We start from the raw sequence: 23,740 nt of genomic DNA, 5'->3' as shown, positions 1-23,740 counted from the left end.
TATCACTGTGTGGCCCAACCCAAAAATCTATTATGAATCGGGGTAACGCATGTATCAGAGGTCGCAAACGGGTTTTGATTCCTTACCCGTACCCGTACCCAGCCGCACCAGGGTCGCAAATGGGTACCCGTTCCCTACCCGTACCCTACCCTACCCGAAATGAGTGACAAACGGTGACTCACCAGTGACTCACGGCCTACCCGTACCCGTACCCAGCCGCACCAGGGTCGCAAACGGCTACCCGTACCCGTACCCGGCCGGGTACGGGTAGCCGGGTATCGGGTAGGGTACGGGTATCGGGTACCCGGTTGCGACCTCTGGCATGTATACACGTACACTGTTGACACTGATATTAATTCAAGTTGTTGGCAGCAGAGGTCAGCAAAGTAAAATCCTGTCAGACTGTACTCCTATGCTCCCACTTCTATGCTGCCTGCCCTCAACAAACCGCACAGACCAGCGAGGTGAAACATGGATTAAACAATCCCCATGACTCGCACAGAATTGGGAGGCTGTCATCCAGCTGTGGCTTGACAGAAGGGCTCAGCAATGGATGTGAGTGGGACTCACATCCATTGCTGGTGCAGAGCCAGGAGTGGCACATCACATTACTGTGGAGGCAGCTAAACTCTCCATAGGAGTGGTCACACACCTCTTTAACAATACATTTACAACCCTATTCTTAGGTTTTTTCGGTAAAGTCACGTAGGTAAAAAATTATAATTAATAAAAGTAAAATAAAAATAAAATAAAAATCACGACGTTTCGGAGGCAACACAAGCTTCCGTCCTTCAGGTGGAACCGTCACAGCACGATAGCTGGAACCGTCACAGCACGATTACTTGATACAGCTATCGTGCTGTGACGGTTCCACCTGAAGACGGAAGCTTGTGTTGCCTCAGAAACGTCGTGATTTTTATTTAATTTTACTTTTATTAATTTTAATTTTTTACCTACGTGACTTTACCGAAAAAACCTAAGAATATGAATCCTTGCAGTCACGAAAGCTTCAAATCTAGAATTTACAACCCTTTTCATCGACTGCTGGATGAAAGCCTCCGCATGCTATGTCTGTCATGGGGGTTGTCTGATCATACTTCACCACACTGGTTGCGCGACAGTTGGTATAGAGGGGCCAAAGACCGGTTCATGTATCACTTGTAATATTAGCCATGGCGGGCAATCAAACTCAGGCGACCGAGATAATAGTGCAGTGTGCGAACGACTCTGCCAGCGTTAACCCTTTAACAAAACATTACATGTATTCTACAAAACATTGCACTAGTGATAAACGTAACCCAGTTGTTACCTTTATTAAATTCATATCCAAAATCCGCTATGGTCTCATACTTCTCAAATGGTTCACCCATCTCTTGCGTTAAGTCTGGAAAGCAGAAAAAATAACACGCAAAAACAGCAATTGTTACAGCGTCTAAATAAACCAGACTCTCAATGATCACCAGTAGCAGCAGCCATGGTCTAGATCAGTGTTCTTCACACATTTTCTGAGGGGGGGCACTTCCGCCGATAAGACATCATCAGTGTGAGGCTCGCCACACATTTGAAACCACTGGGTTTGACAGCATGATGGGGGTGTGTTCACATTTGTGTATTGTCGGGGGCCGCACTAAAGGCCACCAGGGGCAGCCAGTGGCCTGCGGGCCGTGCAATGAAGAAAAATGGCCTAGATGAAGGCATCCCCACATCCACCATCATCCATGCATTGCTATAATTAATCTTGTTCCTGCAACTTTTTTACCTATTTCATGGCTCCATCTAGGCCTCAGCAAGGTAAGGTAATTTACCCTTTTTACCGGGTAAAAGTGTTGACATGCCAAGGGTTAAGGTAAAGGGTAGGGTAAAGGTAGCGCTGAAGAATTACCCGGTAGTGTAAAGGTAGTGCGAAGTATTACCCGGTAAACACCCTGTTTACCGCTCGCTAAAAGCTCCGTGGCGCAGTCCGTGGCGTCCATTTAAAATTGGTATCATCGAGAGTATTCTATATGAATAAAGCGCTCTACCTAGCATTGACCTGTTGTAAACCTTTTTCATGTGTAGTAGTACCCCAGTAATTAACCTGTAATCGGGTAATTTGTATGGGGTAAGGGTAAAAGGTAGGGTAAAGGTAGGCTCGTTGTTTTTACCTTTTACCTTACCTTGCCGAGGCCTAGCTCCATCTCTGTCATGGTCAGTGTCTATTTTGAAGTTTCTGATTTGTATGTCATAGCGGGTAACATTGACTGATTTTTTTTTTTAAACAAGGAAATGGTTAAATAACTTAACTAAGGTGGTTGCAAATTCAGGTTCAAGATAATTATAAGGAACAACATTCATGTAGAATGTTTGTTTAATAACGAAAAACTGCCGGAGGGAAACTCCTGAAAAACACTAAACCGAAGCAAAAACCGTAAATGTGCACCAGACATAACCGTTAACAGTTACAGTTTTAAGTTACTATAACAAATGTAACCCCAAACTCACATGGCCCATCATACCTCTGTGGTCGTTAAAACACATCACCATTATCAGGATATGCATGAACTGCATTATGCAAATTGAACCGTGTTTTTTTCAATCAGTCAACTAGATTCTAATTCTAAAAGCCAACCTCGAAGCCGCACTGAACCATAACTGGTTGTTTTTTTTGACGCGAGTCTTCGAGCAGAGAGACATTTTGCCATGATGCGTCCGTTTCCCAGAAAGATCTCACTGAGTGCCAAGACGTTTTTTGCAGGAGGGTCCCCACTACACTGAGATGTTTGTAAAGTTTACGCGTTGCAGGTGCTTGTTGGGTACAGCAGGCAAGTGTAACGCACTGCGCAAACAGGTCAACAAACTACTTCGTGTACTGCCTCCTAAAGGCACAGTGAAACGGTTGGCTACGTACGGTACAAAAGAAGTTCACTACAACCGTCATTCGCCACTAAGTGGCGGTCACGTCACCACGACGCTTGTGCCAGGCCATGTGCACCTTGAGGCCACGTGAAGTGTCGAACGCCCGCTGGCAGGAGGTCACGGGGCAGACCCCGGTGCCACACACATACATACAGTCTGTCAATGCACATGAAGGTGGATGTCTTACACAAAAGGCTTGAAACCCAACAAACCACAAATTTAGGTAGTTGGATAAGTCTTCGCCAACCCCACCAGCTAAAACCTGCAAATGAAAAAAATAGGAATGGTATTAAGCAGAGGTGTGGACTCGAGTCATGTGACTTGGACTCGAGTCAGACTCGAGTCATGAATTTGATGACTTGCGACTCGACTTGGACTTGCATAACAATGACTTTGTCCCACCTATGAGATGTGGACTCGAGTCATGTGACTTGGACTCGAGTCAGACTCGAGTCATGAATTTGATGACTTGCGACTCGACTTGGACTTGCATAACAATGACTTTGTCCCACCTCTGGTATTAAGACGTCATTCCACGGGATAAACAGGAGCGTGCTATTGTGCTCTGAGTGGGGTAGCGATGTCAGGACAATGTAAACAGAAATGCAGCAAACCGACAATTAGGCAAAGATGTACCAAATAAACCCCAGATGAGGTTAGTAAAAAGGCCTCGGATAGACATGCAACCCCTTTTCTTGTATTTTCTTTCACTGCAAAATAAACACACAGACACACACGAATCAGGGTCACACTCCGTAATGATTCATATCAACACGTTATACTGTTTCATGCATAAGCATGTTGATTTTCAACAACGGGAGTTCCATGATTCAAAATCTTGGCCCCCATTAACATTTGCTGGACTGCAATGGCTACACTTGCTCACCCCGCGGATAAATAAAAGGGAAATTAATCGAACTGCAGGACGCGCAATTATGTTATACAGGTGCATGCTTCAACTTACTCTTTGGTTCTTTCGGTAAAGTCACGTAGGTGAAAAAAAAATATAAGAATAAAAATAAAAACAAAAAATTGAAATATTTCTATTTTTTAAATATGAATATTTCTATTTTTATTCTTTATTTTTTTCTTATCTTTTATTTTTATTTTTTGTATTTTTTATTTTCACCTACGTGACTTTACCCAAAGAACCAGAGAGTATGGATGCTTGCAGTCACGAAAACTTCAAATCTAGAATGCTTCAACTTGTCGACGTTTTGTGTAACAAACGGTACTAAGAAATACAGAACAGTAGTAACCCACACAGACCAGTTTGGTGAAGTATGGTCAAACAAACCCAAAGACCCGCACGGCGTTGGGAGGCCCTCATCCAGCAGTGGATTTACAAAGGGCTACTGTGCATGTACTCTACAAAAACATTATAAGTTTATATTAATACACGTAAGTAACAACACGTGACGAGCATAATTTAGGTAAATATAACCAAATTCTTAGTGGATTTACAAAGGGCTACTGTGCATGTACTCTACAAAAACATTATAAGTTTATATTAATACACGTAAGTAACAACACGTGACGAGCATTATTTAGGTAAATATAACCAAATTCTGATAATAAAAGTTTCTTATACAGCACAAAACCATGCCACAATGTTCTAACCCAATACAGCACTACACTACATGTCAATCAATCCACTGCTGGATGACAGCCTCACCCTCCCCATGCCGTGCAGGTTATAAGGGGAGGTTATGATGAAAGTAGGGGAGCGTCGACGATGGGAGCATAGAAGTGCAGTGCAACATTGGATGTTGCTGTGCTGCCCTTTGCTGCTGACCACCACCAGTGCTGTGCCAGGCTCGCACCGGTTGAGCCTGCGAGATCTGGCGAGATCGGGTGGCATTCCGGCCGATCTTCTTGGTTCTTTCGGTAAAGTCACGTAGAATGGAAATAATTAAATAATAAAAACAAAACATTATAAAATAAATTCTCACGACGTTTCGGCCACAACGCAAGCAGCCGTCCTCGGGTGAAGAACAGGTCTGTCGAGAAGACAGTCTGAATGACACACTCCAGGCTTGGACTATTTAAATACTCTATTTAAATAGACTATTTGGCTTGGAGAGACTATTTAAATAGTCTATTTAAATAGTCATTCAGACTCTGTCTTCTCGACAGACATGTTCTTTACCTGAGGATGGCTGCTTGCGTTGTGGCCGAAACGTCGTGAGAATTTATTTTATTATGTTTTATTTTTATTATTTTATTATTTCCCTTCTACGTGACTTTACCGAAAGAACCAAGAAGATGAATCCCTGCAGTCACGAAAGCTTTAAATCGAAAAATTCCGGCTGATGTTTTGCAGGTAGATCGTGAAATTTAATTAGCAAAACAATCCAAGGTCGGCTTAAAAGACGTGTTAGGCAAGTGCTGTGCGTGGAGGAATGAAAAATAAAACTATTTGAACAATTGTTTGTATTTTAGCAGGTAAGGCGTGGCCACTTAGCTATATATCTCATCATCGTGTGGGAATTTATAGCAGCAGCTAAATGTGGATGGGGGGAAAACCCGAAATCCACGTGGCCACGGGGAGAGAGAGACACCGCAAACTCCAAATATACACCAGCAGGGCAGCAGAATCGGAATCGAACCCACGACCTCCTGCGTACCAGGCGAGGTAGTTAACATCTCCTAAGCCACCGTGATGATGATGAGAGAGAGAGACACGCAAACTCCAAATATACAGCAGCAGGCGTCAGGGTCGGGATCGAACCCACGACCTCCTGTGTACCAGGCGAGGTAGTTAACATCTCCTAAGCCACCGATAAAAAGACTCCACACAGTACGTATAGTATGCACTTAATCTGATACTGAAGGTAAATAATGACATTTAATTTGCAAAACTATCCGAGATCAGCCTGATGGATCTCTTTTTTTGCAAAGTACGCAGTTTAAAAGCTGTACTGTTTGAGAGCACCTATTGATATTAAAAAATACTTCAATAGTTATATATATGGGGCCGTCCATAAATGACGTCACGCGATGTTGGACGATTTTTTACCCCCCCCCCTCGTCACACGGCGTCACAAAAAGTCAGGCCCCACCCCCACAAATATGACGTCACAAAGCTCTGCCCCCCCCTCCAAACACCATATTTCCATTTTGAAAATAAAACATGCTGCAAATCGCTTTAAACCATTGTCATTGTAGTGCGTATTTAATGTGGCGCTGCACTCTGATGTTGTAGGAGTGTTGTTATAACAATGTGTGTTGTTATATAACAATTCTATATTTATTGAAAGTTGCGCATTTTGATGTGACGTCACATTTCTCACCCCCCCCCCCCCTTGTCACACATCGTCACAAATGTCTGACCCCCCCCCCCCCCTAGGTGCGTGACGTCATTTATGGACGGCCCCAATATACCGTACCGGAAGTCCACACAATGCCCAGTTAATATAGATAATAGAATACTTAAATAACTATAGCTCTTGCTCAAATAATGTTTTGCGAGCACCTATTAAAGTACAGTTCTGCTCTAGAATATTACATTATTAATACACCACTGTTCAATAAATAAACTTTTTGTAAACAATCCTTGATTTTAAGTAGCAGGTTATTTGTAGTGTATAACATCATTAATACACCACTGTTCAGTAAATAAACTTTTTGTTAACAAGCTTTGATTTTAAGTTGCAGGTTATTTGTAGTGTATAACATCATTAATACACCACTGTTCAGTAAATAAACGTTTTGTTAACAATCCTTGATTTTAAGTAGCAGGTTATTTACAAATAATGGGCTTTCGACAATGTTACTGCAAATTACAGACCAATTCAGACCTCATTGGTGTCACCCCGTGTGCCCCCCTATAAATATCAACGTTCATCCTACAAAGTGCATTCATCACAAGAGAGAAACACAAACTTACACACAACAAAATTTAACTGAAACACTTTTTTTTTGCCCTTATGGATCTGAAAACTCAGTTTCCCTGTACAAGAATACGGGGTAAAGCTGTAGTTTGGGTTGACATCGATGACACTGCCAGTTATTAAATCCTTTATATTAAGTTAACGTGCTTGCTTGCGTGCTTACGACCGTGCAAATCTTTCGGTCGTTTTAAAACCCACTTTCCGTGATCCAATCGAGCTGACATTTTTAGGTAAATTTTTTTATATTTAATTACCAATTGCTTAATGGTGGCAGGCAATCATCTGACCCATAGGTGGCAGCCATCTCAAGCCAGAGGACGAGAGGACTCTAGCCGCCCGTTTCAAAGACCAATGTGGGCTGGGTTGTGGCCCATTGAACACGCATATAAAGGATTTATAGTGAAAAACTTTGTTTTTACGGGTTAATTTTTTTTCTGCTCGGGAACCAAAAAAAGTTTTTTTCTGCTCAGGAAGCAAAAAAAACCCCCGATGGTTTGCGAGCACCTATTGCCCGCCACGTGCGTGACTCCACTGCTGGATGAATGTCTCTCTTCCCCCCTCGCAGTTTATGGGATCGTAGGTTATTTTGTTTTACATTTGTGGTTTTTTAACCACCACAACTTTAGCCACGCCGACCCGAACCCAACATCGATAACCAGACGTGTATAAAATGCACACCACCACCTTCAGCAGACGAAACACGTTCAACTTAACAACAATAACAACAACAACGAGTTAAACTTAAACGCGACAACCTTTAGCCAGCAGCGCCCTACATCAACCCCACCAAGTCCCCCTACAATCCTTCACATTAACAATGCAGTACACTACTACTCTGTGATAACCCCTAGAGTTAAATAACCAACGCTGTCGTTTTTAAAACAACAACAGCAGCAGCAAATCTCCTCGTCATTTACCAAAGTAACAGCGTGGGTGGTGGTGGTGGTCGTATTCTTGTGCGGCAGTGATCGCGGGCGTCGCTGAAAGTCGGAACTTTGTTAACTTACAAGGGCTGCAGCTCGTCTGGTGTGTGTGGCGTGTGTGTGTCTCTGTGTTTGTATCTGTGTGTGTGTGTCTGTGTGTGTGTCTGTGTGTTTGTCTCTGTGTGTCTCTGTGTGTGTGTATTTGTGTTTGTGCGTGTTTGTGTCTCTCTGTGTGTCTGTGTCTCTGTGTCTGTGTGTGTCTCTGTGTGTGTCTGTGTCGTGTCTGTGTCTCTGTGTGTGTCGGTGTGTGTCTTTGTGTCTTTGTGTCTCTCTGTGTGTGTCTGTGTCGTGTCTCTGTGTGTCTGTGTGTCTCTGTGTGTGTCTGTGTCGTGTCTGTGTCTCTGTGTTTGTGTCGTGTGTGTGTCTGTGTGCGTCGTGTCTGTGTGTGTCGTGTCTCTGTGTCTGTGTGTCTCTGTGTCTGTCTCTGTCTCTCTGTGTCTGTGTGTCGTGTCTGTCTGCGTCGTGTCTCTGTCTCTCTGTGTGTGTCTCTGTCTCTCTGTGTCTCTGTGTGTCTCTCTGTGTCTGTGTCTCTCTGTGTGTCTCTGTGTCGTGTCTCTATCTGCGTCGTGTCTCTGTCTGTCTCTGTGTGTGTGTGTCTCTCTCTGTGTGTGTCGTGTCTCTGTGTGTCTGTGTGTCTCTCTGTCTCTCTCTGTGTCTCTGTGTCTGCGCGATGTCTCTTACGGGGAGTTTCGATTTCCTGACGTTGGCTTCTTGTCTGGAAATGCGCGTCACGACACGGAAACGAAACTCGCGAAAGTCAAACTCGGGGGGGGGTGGGGGGGGCGACTGTGGGCCGCCTCGCTTCATCAGGACCCTTGCCCGAAACGTCGTCCTTTGTTTTCAATTAAAGCCTCGCACGTGTTGTGACTGACCACCACGTGTGTTGTTGTTGTTGTTGTTTCTTTTGTTTACACGAGGCCTGTACAAGTGTGGGTCGCCTCGCTTAATCAGGGCCCTTGCCCGAAACGTCGTCCTTTGTTTTCAATTAAAGCCTCGCACGTGTTGTGACTGACCACCACGTGTGTTGTTGTTGTTGTTTCTTTTGTTGACACGAGGCCTGTACAAGTGTGGGTCGCCTCGCTTAATCAGGGCCGTTGCCCGAAACGTCGTCCGGGTTTTGTATTAAGGCCGCGTAGTTGTGACTGACGATCGATCGTGTTTGTTGTTGTTTGTGTGGGGAGCGGTGGTGCAGCGGTTAGCGCTACGCTGAGCTACGAACCCGGCGACCAGAGTTCGATTCCCGGTCCTGGAGCCTCCCCTAGATCGACTCAGCCTCAAATGAGTACCCGGTGCGGTGTTTAAAACATCGCCACTAGGGGAGACAAAGGCGGCCGGCCGTGGTGCTGGTCACCCACCCCCCTCGTGTGCCGTGCCGGCCTTCATAGGTGCTGCTCGCTAACAGCACTTGGCCCTACAGTCTGCTAAAGGCTACACGGGGGATCTTTGTCTTTGTTGTTGTTTGTCCTTTGCGACACGAACAATAACAACAACAGCAGCAGCATCACCAAATAAGTGTCTTCGTTAAATTGATTAAGTAAAAGAGGGGGGGGGAGATAAGGAGAGCAGAGCGTGAAATCTTTCATTTATAGATGGGAGCACATAAAGCAAAACATTGCGAAAAAAAAACTAAATGATGAACGAAGCAAAGTGCCGACTACACCGAGCATCTTCTTGTTTCCTCTAATCGTAAACAAGGGGGGGGAACAAGAGCATGTTGCAATAATAAATAAAAATATTAAATATGATAATCAAATAGAGCAGAGCAATGTGCCGAAATATTTTTTCAACGTGTTTTTGTTAATAATTGCAGATTACCTGCAATTATATAACAGCGTGTACATAAGAAACGTGAAATATCCACACAAACACACAATTAGAATGGAACGTCAGCAGAAAAGTGCGCAAAGAAGTCATTCGGAAAGTGAACGCTTGGAATTATAGGGGGATACAAAGAAGAACAAGATACAAACTTTTGATTTAAAGTTTTCGTGACTGCAGGGATTCATATTCTTGGTTCTTTCGGTAAAGTCACGTAGAAGGGAAACAATAAAATAATAAAAATATATAAAACAATAAAATTATCACGACGTTTCGACTGCAACACAAGCAATCATCAGGTGTGAAATCCACAGCAAGAAAATTTGGAGAGAAAAAATTAAACAAAAATTCTTGCTGTGGATTTCACACCTGATGATGATTGCTTGTGTTGCAGTCGAAACGTCGTGAGAATTTTATTGTTTTATATTTGTATTATTTTATTGTCTCCCTTCTACGTGACTTTACCGAAAGAACCAAGAATATAAGATAACAATTGGGAAGGTCATTTTAACCTGCAGGGGAAAGTGAAGGTGGGCTTTTGGGAAGCTCAAGTACACATGTCAAACTCGTATCAGTGACCCTGCCTTATTACAGACGAATTCAGATCTTATTGGTAACCCCGTGTCCCGTATACATCTCAACGTTTATCATGCAAAGTACCATCACAAGGGAGAAACACAAACAAACAAATAGACACTCACCACTAGTACACTCACCACTACTACTCACCACTACACTCACCACTAGTACACTCACTACTACACTCACCATTACAATCACCACTACACTCACCACTAGTACACCCACCACTACACTCACCACTAGTACACTCACCACTTGTACACTCACTACTACACTCACCACTAGTACACTCACTACTACACTCACCACTAGTACACTCACTACTAGTACACTCACTACTACACTCACCACTAGTACACTCACCACTACACTAACCACTAGTACACTCACCACTAGTACACTCACCACCAGTACACTCACCACTACAAACCTATCAACCCGTTATCAGTACCCTGCCTTATCACAGATCAATTCAGATCTTATTGCTCACCCAGTGACCCTATAAATCTCAACGTTCATCCTTTAAAGCCCCATCACAAGGCAGAAACACAAATAGACCCCAAAAAAGCGACTACTCAATTTGTGTTGCCCGCATTGAAACGGCTGTACGACGTATGGACCTGAAAACTCAATTTCCCTGTACAAGAATACGGGGGGGGGGGGGGGTAAACCCTATGGGTTGATAGCTATGAGCACAGGTTTGTGTGTCCTGTGCAACACGTTGAACTTCTTAGTCAATCGTGCTAATCGGAGGTGCGGTGGATGGGTGAAAGACACAAACACCAAAAGTAAACTCGGTTCAAAAGAAATCAGTTTTCAAATTGAATGTCGGGACGCCTTCATCCAGCAGTAGAGATGTCATGGCTATTGATGAAATACTTTCACCGATAGGGTAACTTTATAGCATGAACAAAAATAAGAACAGGTGTTTACTTTCTGGCAATAAAACGTGTGTTGAGATGGTTCAAACGGAAACCTTTTTGCAGTCTGCATTAACCACACGTGCTTTGTGGTGAACATGGCAACATGCTCCGATAAAACACTTTTGCATTTTATTTGAAACGGACTGGTCTACACCAGAGACAACCTTCTTCTTTGTGGCCTCGTCTCACCAATGTCAGACCCCAGAGAGCGCCAAGAAGCGAACGGCACAAAGACAAGGCAAATATGAAACTTCACTATGCAGAAGAGACATTTCCCACCACACAGTTTTTGTTACAAAGCTGTGTACAATAGTTGTTTAAACGTGTTTTTAAAATGACAATTATTGTTGTTTGTTTTCCTACACCCTCGCCAATTAAAAAAAACCCATCTCAATCGTTACATTGTAGAAAGTGCAGAGGTTTATAAAAAAGAACCACCACCAACAAAAATCACCCTCTAACCTGGCATAACGACTGGAATTCCCTCCCAACCGCAATCGATTCCATTTACAAAACCAATCGAAGCACTCCGCGAATCGATTCCCAGCCAATACAACCCCCCCACCACCACCACAGCAACACCACGCGCTCAATTCCGATTCTCGGTAAAAAAAAACCTAAACGATTCCGATTCCTCCGACGGCGGAACCAACGCGTTTGTGCGGCAACTTCGATTCCGAGAATCGCAACCGCGCGCTGTGCCGAGAAGTCGGAATCGATCCTTCCGCCATCTCGAGGAAGGAAGGCATCATGGCGTACAGCAGCAGCGGGCCCATCGATTGCCGCGTGTACGTTGGAAACTTGGGCGATTCGGCCACCAAGGGCGAACTGGAACGGCTGTTTCGCGTGTACGGCCCGCTTCGGAACGTGTGGGTAGCGAGGAACCCGCCCGGTTTCGCCTTCGTCGAGTTCGAGGACGCGCGCGATGCACGCGACGCTTGCAGCGAGATGGACGGGCGGCACATCTGCGGCATCCGGGCTCGCGTGGAGATGTCTACCGGGGAGAAGCGCTCCAAAGCCCGCTGGGGGCCACTACCATCCCGAGGACGGTGAGCGATGCTAGGCCGCAACTAGGCCTCAACTTTCGCTCGCGCGCGAATTTGCTTTTTTTTTGTACGCGAATGAATGTGGACGCGTGCTCGTAGATTTAATTGCAAGGTAGAGATGTTAACTGTGAGATGTTTGTTTGTTTGTTGAGGGAAAAGTACCGTTTGGTAGTGGGTGGGAAGAAGGGATGGGTGATGGACGACAGAGTGGGAAGTGAACTTAGAAGCCCGAGAAAGCGGCCTGAGGCGGTGACTTTATCGGTTAAATTAGCAGGTGCCGGGTGGATTGTTACTTTGGTGAATGTCGGAATGTCGATTGATCGTGGCGAGAGAGGATTATTATGTTCGATGTGGTTTTGTGCTGGATTACATACACGGCGTGGTTTTTAGGATGTGTGGTGCTCCAGTGGGGTCATGGTGCGAGCGAGTTTGTTCATTATACAGCATGGTTAGTGCCGGTTTCTGTATTGTGTTTGGGATTGCTTTTAAGGTTGTTGTTTTTTTATAACTTAAGGGAGATTTCGATGCCGCTAGGGGCTCGTGCGAGACCGGGAGCCTTCGAAGGCTCAAGGCCCCGGTGCTAGGCCGCAATAGGCCAAAGCCCCACAAAGACATTAACTTTAAGAGAATACGTACAAATTTAAAGTGCGTTATCATTCGGTTAAAAGGTAATGAGTTGTATGGTATGGGGTTGTATGTATTTGATTACACGGTATGGTATGAAAAGTAAGGATATTTTTTTTACCCTTTCTGGCGATAAAACAGGTGTTAAGATGTTCAAACATCGAATAGAAACCTTTTGCAATGAATCAAGTCGGCATTAACCACACGTACTTGTTAGGCAACAGGCAAACTAAAACATGCTCTGATAGGAAACGCATTGTCTTTGAAACTGATTGGCCTGCATCAGAGACGGCCTTCTGTAGGGCCTCGTCTCACCAGTGTTGGACCAGAGAACACCAAAAGTCGAAGAGTACAAAGACAATGTACTATCAGTGCATTTATAGCTCGGGGTAATCAGGCATAATGTAGAACCTTTTTTTCCAGTATCAAAGTATGGAAAAAATAAGAATAGGTTTTACCCTTTCCTGGAAATGAAACGGGTGTTAGTATGTTAAATCACCAAATATAACCATTTTGCAAGGAATCATGTCTACATTAACTACACGTGCTTGTAGGGAACATGCTAACAAACACATGTTCTGATAATATATGCATACGGTATGATTTTAGTTATACTTTAAACCTTTCTGGATACCGGGCCCATTGCAGGGAGAGCCTCTGGTTACGCGATGATGTCGAAACACAAATAATCAATAACAGAGGTAAAGTTACGTTTGCACGTAATTAACGCCGAATATTTCATTTACACCTAACAGTTATGAAACATGTCTTCATATGCAATTTAATTCCACGTAAACATTCATGAATGTGCCCGTGTTTATGCCCCTGTGAAGAAGGTCCGTTGTCCGAAACGTCGCGTCTTTTATATTATAATTATAATGCAGCGTTACGAGCAGCCTTCTCGTCCTTTGGAGGTGTCCGACCATCTGCCCCTCCGGCCAGCAAAACATTTCGTCCTACAGTATAGCTGCTCGCGCGCCCTTCTGGACGTGACCCGCCATCCCTCCAGCCAGCAAACATTTTCTTTTCAGATACGGTAATGTATATCCAGTATTACGAATAGGGTTATATCGCGCATTCATGGAGAGTGGGGTGGGTAGAGGTGTAACGTCAGTACGCACTAACCCGCCTCAACGCTGTGGGATGCAGGTGAGGTCATCACGCAGGTGAGCGCGGTAACGCACAGAGACAAAGAGCCACCGTATAGCCTTAACAGACTGTTGGGGAAAGTGCTGTTAGTGAGCGCCTATGAAGGCTAGAAATGGCACATGAGGGGGTGGGTGGCCAGCACCACACCAGGCCGCCTTTATCTCCCTAGTGGCGATGTTCTTACGCACCGCACCAGGTACTCATTTGAGTCCGATTCGACCTAGAGAAGGTTCAGATAATCATCACTTTTGGCCGTGAGTGGGAATCGAACTCGGGTCTCCAGGTTTGTAGCGCAGCACACTAACCGCTACACTACCACTCCCCACACGCACTTGGGCACTCGCGCCAGGGAGGAATTCAGTCAGCACACTTTTTTTTTAATATGGTACAAGATTTAGGGACGTTAAACATTTTTAAGCTAAATCCGGGCCATTTTACATCACCGTGAATCGTACCTGAAGGCCGAAGTTGTTAACTGGATGTGGAAGTCGGGTCTATTTTCTAACGTGCCTCTAGAGTTTTTGTAAAGTAAATGGGAGATCCCTAGCAGAGCACCTGGACAACCAAGGCATGCATCCAAGTGCACGGGTTCACCGAAGCGCATGCAACAGATAACTTGGCTCTATAATTGCTTGCGCACAAACGCATGTCTCTGCGATGGTCTTACACCTTAAAACACTACTGCACATTCGTAAAGGATAGGAATTATTTCAGGCAATGGCTCTTCCTGCTATGACGATGGGCTTTAATGCTATGAAAAGGATCATTCCACGAAATATTGCCAGTTTATTTGTCTGTCTATTTAAGGCTACAGTGTAATTGACAAATGTGTTGAGTGTATTTGTTGATTATGCTTGTGCAACAAAACTGTTACAAGACCGGTTAAATCATGTCTAAGCAGAACTCTGTTCTGTTTCTGCACACGTATATTATACTATATATTAATGAGGTGTACAGGACTGGTACATTTTCCTTTCCAGTCACTTGCTAACATCTATTTGGCGTACGAGGTGGCGCATAGTCTGAGTGGCATATCTATTGGACGCCGAGCGCCATATGTCACGTGCATGTGCCAGATTTCAAGGGACATCGAATCCTAAGATGTAACAACAACTTTCCTTTCGAGTAATTGAAAAAGGGCCTTATAATCCTGAAAGCTATGGTACGGCATTAAGAGTGTCATTAATACCACCCGAAAGCGAACATACACGCATGAATGTCAATGCCACCCAACCACCACCCCGCACAAATGCACACTATCATTAAGACCCAGCCACATAAGCTTTAACAACATAACTAGTCGTGTGTTTATTTGTTATGGAATGGCAGTGATACAGTTACGTAAAACCTGTTGTGTTTTAGGTGTTGTAGTAGTTCTCTACTATTCTGTTCAGGTTGTATCTTGTATATCATGGGATATGATATGTTGTGTGGATGCTTGCCCAATTTTTCAAATGAATCAAAACATTCTGCACATATTGGAAATTGCAGAACACACAATGTGTTTCTGGTAATGGGCCATTGTCGAGCCTATGTTCTTAGGCTACTCTCTGGTACTGGGCTTGTGCTTTGATATTGGGTTATGACATTGATGGTGCCCAAAGGCAAAGCACTTGAGAGGACACCTGTCACAGGTGTGTACCCAATTATCTTGATTATATGGTGCTCCAGAAAGTAAGATGCACCCGGAAGTTGTACTCCATGTCAATAAAGTTATTAAAATCTGATTTCACTTACTTCATTATGGGATACACCTCCAACTTAAAAAACAAATGCAAATCGCTGTAAGTTTATTTTAAAGTCGAGATTCGATTTGTTTCATATACCACTCCCTTGCAGAACATTTTATGGCACGCAATTGATTATGACATGGCCTTATAGAATGTTGCAAAGGATGTAACAAAATTATTTATTGCTTTTACTTCCAAAACATTCTGCACCACGTGAATAATTTTTTCACGTGTTGAAGGAACTTCTGTCGACTTAATTTGAATGCATAGGGTGCAACTTTTATTCATTATCACACAGACTGAGTTAACTTTTTAGCACATTTGATTTAGCACAGCGTTCATTTAATGTCGCTGTTTGTTTGTGTGGGTGGCGGCGGACAAGGTAGGGAGTGCGGTGCCCACATAGTGGATACCCCCCCCCCCCCCATTGGGGTGGCTATCTTAACGAGTGTACACCGACCAGCGTGGTGAAGTATGGTTAAACAGCCCCCTATGACCGATGCAGCTAAACCACAGCCCCCAGTCACTAGCAGCTCTGAATCCACCAGCTGTGGCATCGGATGGGAAGAACATTTTGAAGGTGATTGATTAATACATTTTAAATTATTAAATTAAATCTTACATAGCAAGATTTAATGTTTTATTGAAACATTTCGTGTTTTTGGCCGTTTTGCCTTTATTTAACATCACGATTTTATTCAAGAATAACTTTGTCTTGTGCTCCCCCCCCGTATTATGTGCACGTTTTACTTGCTTCATCAATGTACGCGTAACATTTTTCACAACATACGATGCTTGTATCGCGAGCGCAAGTGTCACCGCATACTTACGAGTGTAAGAATCCTACTTTACGCGACGTGCTTCGCAAGGGGCGCTGCAGTGGCGAGATGTTATCTACCTCGCCTGGTATACAGGAGGTCGTGGGTTCCATCCCAACACCTCTATACTTGGCGTTTGCATGTTCTCCCTGTGGTCGCGTTCATTTTTCTCCTGGTCCACCGGTTTTTCCCTCCACATTTTAGAATCAAAACGCTTTTAGAACATTTGGCTGCTGTAAATGTCCACGTGATGAAAGCCACTTCGTTGAGCTGTCATTTGGGGCCAGGTCGCTTCTGAAATAGAGCCACATAGCTCAGCGGGCCTTACCTGATAAAAATAAACATTCTGTGAATAAATCCCTAACCTCGTGCTCTGAACTCTCTCCCGTGCCCCCTCCCCCGCCCCCCCAGGTTCGAGGACCGCGGGAGCCGACGCTCTCGCTCCCGCTCCCGCTCGCGCTCCCCACAACGGCGGCGACGCAGCGGGACGCGCTCTCCGCGGCGCTCCATCCCCCCCGAGGCCCGGCGACCCCGCGACGGCTCGGCCAGCCGCTCCCCGTCCCCGACGCGCCACCGCCGCGGCTCCTACTCGCCCTCGCCGCTAGCGGCCGCCGCCTCGTCCTCGCGCCGCGCCCTGCGCTCGCCCTCCCCTGCGCGGGGGTCGCGCAGCGCCGCCAGCCGGAGGTCGCCGGCGCCGAGACGCCGCTCGAGCTCCCCGCGAGGGTTCGGCGGAGGCCGGAGGTCGAGCCGCTCGCCCGCGAGCCGCTCGCCGCGCGCCAACGGCACGCGCGCGACATCGCGCTCGCGCTCGCCATGATGACGGCGGGCGTCGCGCCCCCCCCCCCACCCCTAGCTCCACCCCCCCACCCACCCGCCGCCCCCCCCCCTCCTGGCCCAACCCCCTTATCAGCTCCTCCACCCTTGCTCTGACCATTCCTTTTCTCACTCCTTATACTTACTCCACCTCCCTTCCCCTCGCTCCGCCCCCTTACTTTGCCCACTTCCCTCGGTTCCACCGCTCTCGTCCCCCCCCCCTTCCGCACCTTGGCCCCCCCCCCCGCCCCTTCCTGAATTTAAAGGAAGACGCAGTTAAAACATTTAATAAGGTTTTGTATTGCGATGGCGCTGCTGTCGGTGTTTGTTGTCGTGAGTCGCAGGTTCGTGTTGAGGGGGTCTCGTGACGGGCGGCGTGATGTCACTTTCCGTGTGCGAGGACAGACCCCCCCCCCTCCAACCCGGAAGGGGGCGTCTCCCATTTGGTCGATTCTGAGTAAGGGTCTCAGAGCGGTGGCGCAGTGGTTAGTGCGCTGCGCTATGAGCCCGGAAACTTGAGTCCGAATCTCAGCCATGGCTAGCTTCAGCGGCGAGTGATATCTGAACCGGTCCTGGGACCATCCCTCCCTCACCCTTTGACCAACCCGCACTGACCAGCGTGGTGAAGTACGGTCACGTAACCCTCCATTGCCGACATGGCATGTGGAGGCCTTCATTATCAATTAGATTAACAAAGGGCTGTAAGTCAGAGTGACTGTTGCCAATGTGGTTGAACAAACGCTTATCAAAAACTTTACCACGTTAGTCATCCACACTGCCTGTTAACGGAAACGTTAATCACATAAATATGATGGAGGCAAATCGCTTAGTTCTATTCAGGCGTGATTGGTGACGGTCTTTGATTTGTACTTGTGTTCCTTTAGTAGGCCTCATCCACACGAGGTGGCAACGTCTTAAATTCCCCACACAGAGAGAGTTTGTCGCACGCCAATCAAACTGAGCATTGTAATCTTCAGAACTGAAATAAGCTAAGCCAAGTGACAAACCAAATAAAATCACGGCCGTTTTGTTTTGCGACGTTATCGTGGAACTCGTTTAGACTTCAACTCGGATATTTGTAAAGCCGATTTCATCTTGGGTGGGTCACTCCTGGACTCCCAACCTCGGCTCTCATCGGTGTTGGCTCGGCGTTCTTAGATGACACTAAATCGCTAAGCCACCACTAGTTTAATGCCATTTAAAAACGCTTAGATTCATTGCAGTGTGACGGGTGAAATCTTTATAAACAAATAAAAACGACATGCTTTCCAATTCTCATATCTTTGCTATTTCACCATGTACTGTAATTACGGGTTTCAAACCCCCCCCCCCCCATCCCTGTGTTAGGGCCCATGTTCTCGAACCTTCCACAGCTCCCATCCCAATGTACCACATACCCTGGCCCATCTGGGGGTCACTGGTCACGCTCCACTTATTGGAGGTAGCGTGAACTCGGTGACTCTTTAAAATATCGCTGTGACGTAGGATTCGTGTCGAGGCAGGCCCCGAGTTGGTGTTGAAAGCGTTGGGTTTAGTCGTGCAGGCCAAGTGGTGTTCGTGTTGAGGCTGTTTGAATGGTCGGCTCCAGCTTTCCGCTGTGGGGTTATATCCCTCTGACATCACTAGGTGGCACGAATACCTCTTATGCCGCGTGCGTTGAACGACGAGTCGAGACGCGTGCCGATGGTCGTGCGAGGTTGTCGCCGTGTCCATCGCTGCATTGACCTGACGTCGCGCAGCCGACGCGTCGTGGGGGGGGTGGGCGCGTCATGTGTGTGGGGGGGGGGGGGTGGGCGGGGGGGCCCACCCCACTCCCTGGCCCTGCTTGGCCCGAGCCAGATTCAAATGCCTTGGCCAGAAAAATCGCAGTTTTGGTTCCGACACGATACAGGGGAGAAACCGTTGAGTGCTCCATGCTGGGACGGCTCGGTTGTGCGCCATTGGAAAAGGAGGTGGTGGGGGGGGGATACAAATGGCAACCACGTAAATGTTGCATTTTAACATCGAGTCCAAGCAGCCTGCGGACAGATGGCCTAGCCTGGATGTAGCTTCACAAAACCAACAGCCGTTTGCTTTTTTTGGTTTGCGTCTTCCTTTAAACGAACTAGTTTTGGTGTTTAAAATCGGGTGGTGGGTGTTGGAATTGTTGTCGACTGCAAAAGCGAGCGAGTCGGTTGCACAAGTGAGCGAGTCTAGTCGGCTGCGGGAAGCTTAATTTTTACTCTTTGCTGTCCGTGCTCATTCTTGTAATCGAGTTGCACGCGTGGGAGTCCGAAAGCGTGTGTGTAGCGATTTTTAATTCTGTCAAATTCTTGTCACCGGAGGGGCGACCGCATCTCGCGCGCGTGCGGCAGGTCGCACGTGTTGGGGCCAGCATATCCCATCGGGCAACGGTTGAGCCTCAATTGGACCACATGGCATCAATTAAACCGACGGAGCTTCGTAGTGTAGAACACAAGTCTCGATTAGCCAATTTTGAGTAAAGCATAAACGTGTAAAACGATGGCGAAGCGTAGATTAGAATACATAGATTCCCCCGTTGAAGGAACAGCCTGAATTAGACAAGTCTCAATGAAACAGTTTCTGTTCATGGATGAAATGATACGGAGCCTCAAGACATTTTAGGGTAGATGCCAGAATGAGGGTAGTCTTAAGAGACATTTCCCCGTCGCCAATTAATTCTGCTTCGGAAACGTTTTTAGTTGCGTGCATGCTGTAAAGAGTGAGAGGATGACTGGGTTATTGGAGTTGGTGTATCACACAGATGGAGGTCACGAGGTCTGTTAAGTGCTCATTGGAGGCAGTACATCAAGTAGGTTAATAATGGGCCGTCATGCCAGTTTCAATCGACGTTTTAGAGAAATGAATGCGGGATATAATAACAAATCTTCCCACGTCCAGGAGCCTCATGGAAACAAGGTGATTCTGAGTGAGGCTTCTCCCACTAAGTTCAGAGTGATTATTGTTAGGATTATTTTCTATTGCATTTTGAAATCTCATGAAGGGATCTAAAGAAAATGTGCAAGTTGTCTTGGTGAGGATTTGGGGTCGTAACAGCACGCATGTTGTGAATGTGGTGAGATCACGGATTTATCGAGGTGTTTGCCCCCCTTAGCCTTCATCTTCAGTGGGGTGATAGAAAATCCATTGCCTGACATTGGAGATGCGGTGCTACAACAGCGGGTTAATGTTGAGTCAAAATCACATTTAAGAACGCTTACCAAATTATCTAGCAGGTATTTGAAATAATGTTTGGGTTGCGCTTTATCTAAGAAATTGATGCATCTTGAACAAAAATAAATGTGAGAAACGTGTAGAAAATTTCGAGAAAATCCTCAGGAATTTGGAGAGAAAAAAACCCCCCCACACATTAAGCAATCCCTGGCTTCCAGTGCCTTCCACGTGTGTGTGCGCGCAACTAGAGAATCGGCGGGCCCGGGGGAAAGAGATTCGAGCGTGACGATGAAGTGGCGTGAGTGACAAGAGGGGCTTTGAGGAGCGGAACGAGTTGTCCTTGGTGGAAATTACATCCTTGGAACACGGTTTGATGATGGTGGTGGACCCCAGGTTCCCCTGCAAGTGAAAGGGAACCGTGGTAGAGAAATAACACGGCCTGTATCAAGGCCCCCCTCGTTGCTCTCTTGTCAGCAAACAGACTTGTTGTTTGTCTCCCCACTTGCCCTCCCCCCACACACTCCTGTCTAGTTCACATTGAGTTGTAATTTTTTTTCCGAATGTGAAAATTGAGGATGCTTTGCCCAAACAGTTTTAGTGGTGGTGGGGTGGGGGAGATCTACACGTGCAGTCCCACAATGTTAGCAACCCCACAAGGAATATCTCAAAACCTTCCTCATACCGTAATAACATTTATGGGGGAGTCCTTCTGAAGGTAATTTTCTGTAGTTTTAGAAAATGCGGTGAATTAAAGTAATGCTTTGACAACTGAATGCATCATTGCCATCCATCCCAGCGGGTGTTATAAGTCCTTAACGAGGGAAATTTTGAGCATTTCTCCGTTGTCAAGAAAGGTGAACAAATCGTGGATGTTGGGAAAAATCTGAATCAGAACTACTAACAGGTTTGACGATTGCTCAATAACAACAAAAAAACCCGCTGTCTTATGATTGTACAAATGATTATCCACATGTGTAAAGTGTCGGATACGTACGTCCAAAAACTGTGGAGCTCCCCACTGGTGACATCGGCGTGAAATCCGCGTGACGTACGGGCTTGAGAGATCAGGACTCGTTAACTACGGACTGGCTGTGGTGCGCCTCCCTGTGTCCGTCCTGGTCTTCTCTAAGCACAGCAAGTTTTTAACAGAGTGGTTCGTCCATACTGGACGTCCGAACCCAGAGATGATTATGGACCAAGTGGAACACCCATCGCCCCCAAACAGGATTTGAAAGCATCGTGTGTCGGCACTCTCCCCGAATCGCTCCACTCTGAAAATGTACGTGTGGACCGGTCTCAGGCGAGGGAGCTGGGGGGGGGAGAGGTCATGCTGATAGGTGATTTGATCCAAACCATGATGCTGCGTGACGGGTAGTGTCGTGCTCGACACGGCGAAATACGTGGAAAATGTCGCGACGTCTTCTGCGCCGGTGAAAGATCCGGTGTCTACGGGAGCGGGAATCTACATCTGAAAGGTATCCATCGTTTTGATAGGGTGCTTGCTAATGTGCTTAGATATCTTTGTAAACAATAAAAAAAAGGCGCTACCAGCATTGGTTTGTCGAGAAGGGGGCAGCGGTTTTTGTTAAAAGATTAAATTGAATCTTGAACACAACTGATTAAAATAACATTCACAAATGGTGACAGCAGCGTCAATGAAAGATAGTGGGGTAAGATTTTTTTGTGTGTTGTGGAGGGCCAATTGTGTCGTACCGATGTCCCAATGGTTTTAAATTGTTTTTTTTTATTACCCACAATTTTTACAGTTAAGACTTAGCCACCGATGTGCAGTTGCCCAAAGTAACAGCTGTATATTCGCTTGGGGAATTCATATTTTGTTTTCGTTAAGACTGCTTGCCTGCAGCAAGTCACCCTTGGCATTGTACAAACCGTTTCCAATTTGGTTTTTTGTGACTTTGCGAGCTAGCAGCAGCCTGGATGCATAATTCTTTTTCTTAAAGTGCTGTCTGACGAATATGAGCTCCTCCCGCCTTTTTCCAAAATTTAACTCCCACCCCCCCCCTCCCCCTTTTTTCAGTATCAGTTCCAATCGCCAGATTTGCGTCAGTGTAAATATGGTCCTGTGCTAGGCGAGGGAGCGCCTAAGGTAAAATATAATTGGTGTTCTCTTTTGCGTTGTTGAGATAAAGCTTGCTGATGAAAAGTTAAATGTTATTTTTAGTTGCTTCACACTGGGGTTACACGAAGCCCCCCCCCACCCCCCATCAACTTTATTCAGACTCCTTAATAATTTAGTCGAAACGTTTAAAAAAAATGCCCATGGATTGAAACACACCTGGTAGTTGCGTCTGGTTTTGTTTTTTCCAAAAAAATGCATATTTGTTTCATTTTCTTCGGAAGATCTCAAGGTTACCCGTGTAAAACATGCCTGGTGTTAAACCACAAATTTGGTGACGAGTCTTGAGTAGTAACATCATTAAGAATGTACTCATGTCGTAGGATTCCGTTTAAGTAGAATTTGTGTCAGGTTACGTTTTACAATTAAAGTATAAACTTCACAAACGTGGTTCTCCATCGTCGTCCTTCAGCCCAAGTGTTTTTGAGTGCAACAATTCACACCAATTCATTTAACAAAGTCTAACACTCTAGTAACTAAATGTTTACAATATTAAAAATTTTATAAGACAAAATGTTTGGAACAGTTTCAGCCCAGTCACCATCGGCAGGAAGCAGAGGTGGTTGGAAGGCTTGAAACACATAAACACATTCCTGCGGAGGGAGCTGGTAGGAACGTTGGGTTGCTCGGTCAATGGTGGTGTGGTGTATTCCGCAAATATGCGGGCACAAGCCGGCGTGAGTAGGTTAAACGTTGACTTTTATAAGGGCACCACGGGGTGACCAGCCCCTCTCCACCCAGCCCCACCCCTCCCACGCCCCACCCAGCCCTTCCCCACCCAGCCCCTCCCTGCACGACGGACGAACACAATAATCCCCTGTGGTCTGGTGTAACCAGGAGGTTCCTACCAGTATTATTTACAATGGAGACTAGGCTCTAAGAAAAGCTGTCTCGGGTGTGGACCAATCAACTTCAAGGACAATGCATATCATCAGAGTTTATTGTTGTATGCATTTTGACTGCTTGTGTTGTGGTTATTGCAAACATGATGCCTTGTATAAAGGTGTCAGTTTTTGTACCAGTTGAAAGGGTAAAACCCTATTACTAAATTCCATTTAGCTTGAGAAGCAATTTAACACGTAGGCTTTCACGGCCAAGATAAAGATGTTTGGGTTAGATCGCGTTAATATAAATGTCGTTAACCCACGGACAGCA

At 45.8% G+C, this 23,740-nt stretch overlaps 2 protein-coding genes across 3 annotated transcripts in view; one reads left to right on the top strand and one right to left on the bottom strand.

Annotated features, from left to right (window-relative positions):
• The window catches only part of LOC144949301 (cotranscriptional regulator ARB2A homolog), a 57,243-nt gene extending 48,715 nt beyond the window's left edge, over window positions 1-8,528 (bottom strand). The window contains exons 1-4 of one of the 2 annotated variants that reach the window (XM_078879251.1): window positions 7,706-8,528; window positions 3,298-3,605; window positions 3,083-3,157; window positions 1,310-1,384 (exon numbers count right to left, since the gene is read on the bottom strand). In XM_078879251.1, coding sequence (XP_078735377.1) covers window positions 1,310-1,370 — 61 coding nt within the window. In that variant the 5' untranslated portion in view covers window positions 1,371-1,384; window positions 3,083-3,157; window positions 3,298-3,605; window positions 7,706-8,528. The remainder of the gene's footprint in view (window positions 1-1,309; window positions 1,385-3,082; window positions 3,158-3,297; window positions 3,606-7,705) is intronic. The other variant, XM_078879250.1, reaches the window with a different exon arrangement.
• A 3,273-nt stretch (window positions 8,529-11,801) lies between these two features.
• On the top strand, window positions 11,802-22,971 carry LOC144949300 (uncharacterized). The gene is made up of 2 exons (XM_078879249.1): window positions 11,802-12,143; window positions 16,873-22,971. Exons 1-2 carry the CDS (start codon window positions 11,845-11,847, stop codon window positions 17,276-17,278), a joined length of 705 nt encoding a protein of 234 aa, XP_078735375.1. The 5' UTR covers window positions 11,802-11,844; the 3' UTR covers window positions 17,279-22,971.
• Window positions 22,972-23,740: the final 769 nt, after the last annotated feature.

The sequence above is a fragment of the Lampetra fluviatilis genome, chromosome 53 (genome assembly GCF_964198595.1).
Source record: "Lampetra fluviatilis chromosome 53, kcLamFluv1.1, whole genome shotgun sequence".
NCBI lineage: Eukaryota > Metazoa > Chordata > Hyperoartia > Petromyzontiformes > Petromyzontidae > Lampetra > Lampetra fluviatilis.
The sequence above is the reverse complement of the archived record's forward strand: the minus strand, read 5'-3'. Positions and strand labels throughout refer to the sequence as shown.

Excerpts from the sequence above, each read along its gene's own strand:
- LOC144949300 (XM_078879249.1), top strand. The coding sequence starts at position 11,845 with ATGGCGTACAGCAGCAGCGGGCCCATCGATTGCCGCGTGTACGTTGGA. Across the intron at positions 12,144-16,872 it reads CCACTACCATCCCGAGGACG|GTTCGAGGACCGCGGGAGCC; the intron begins GTGAGCGATGCT and ends CCGCCCCCCCAG.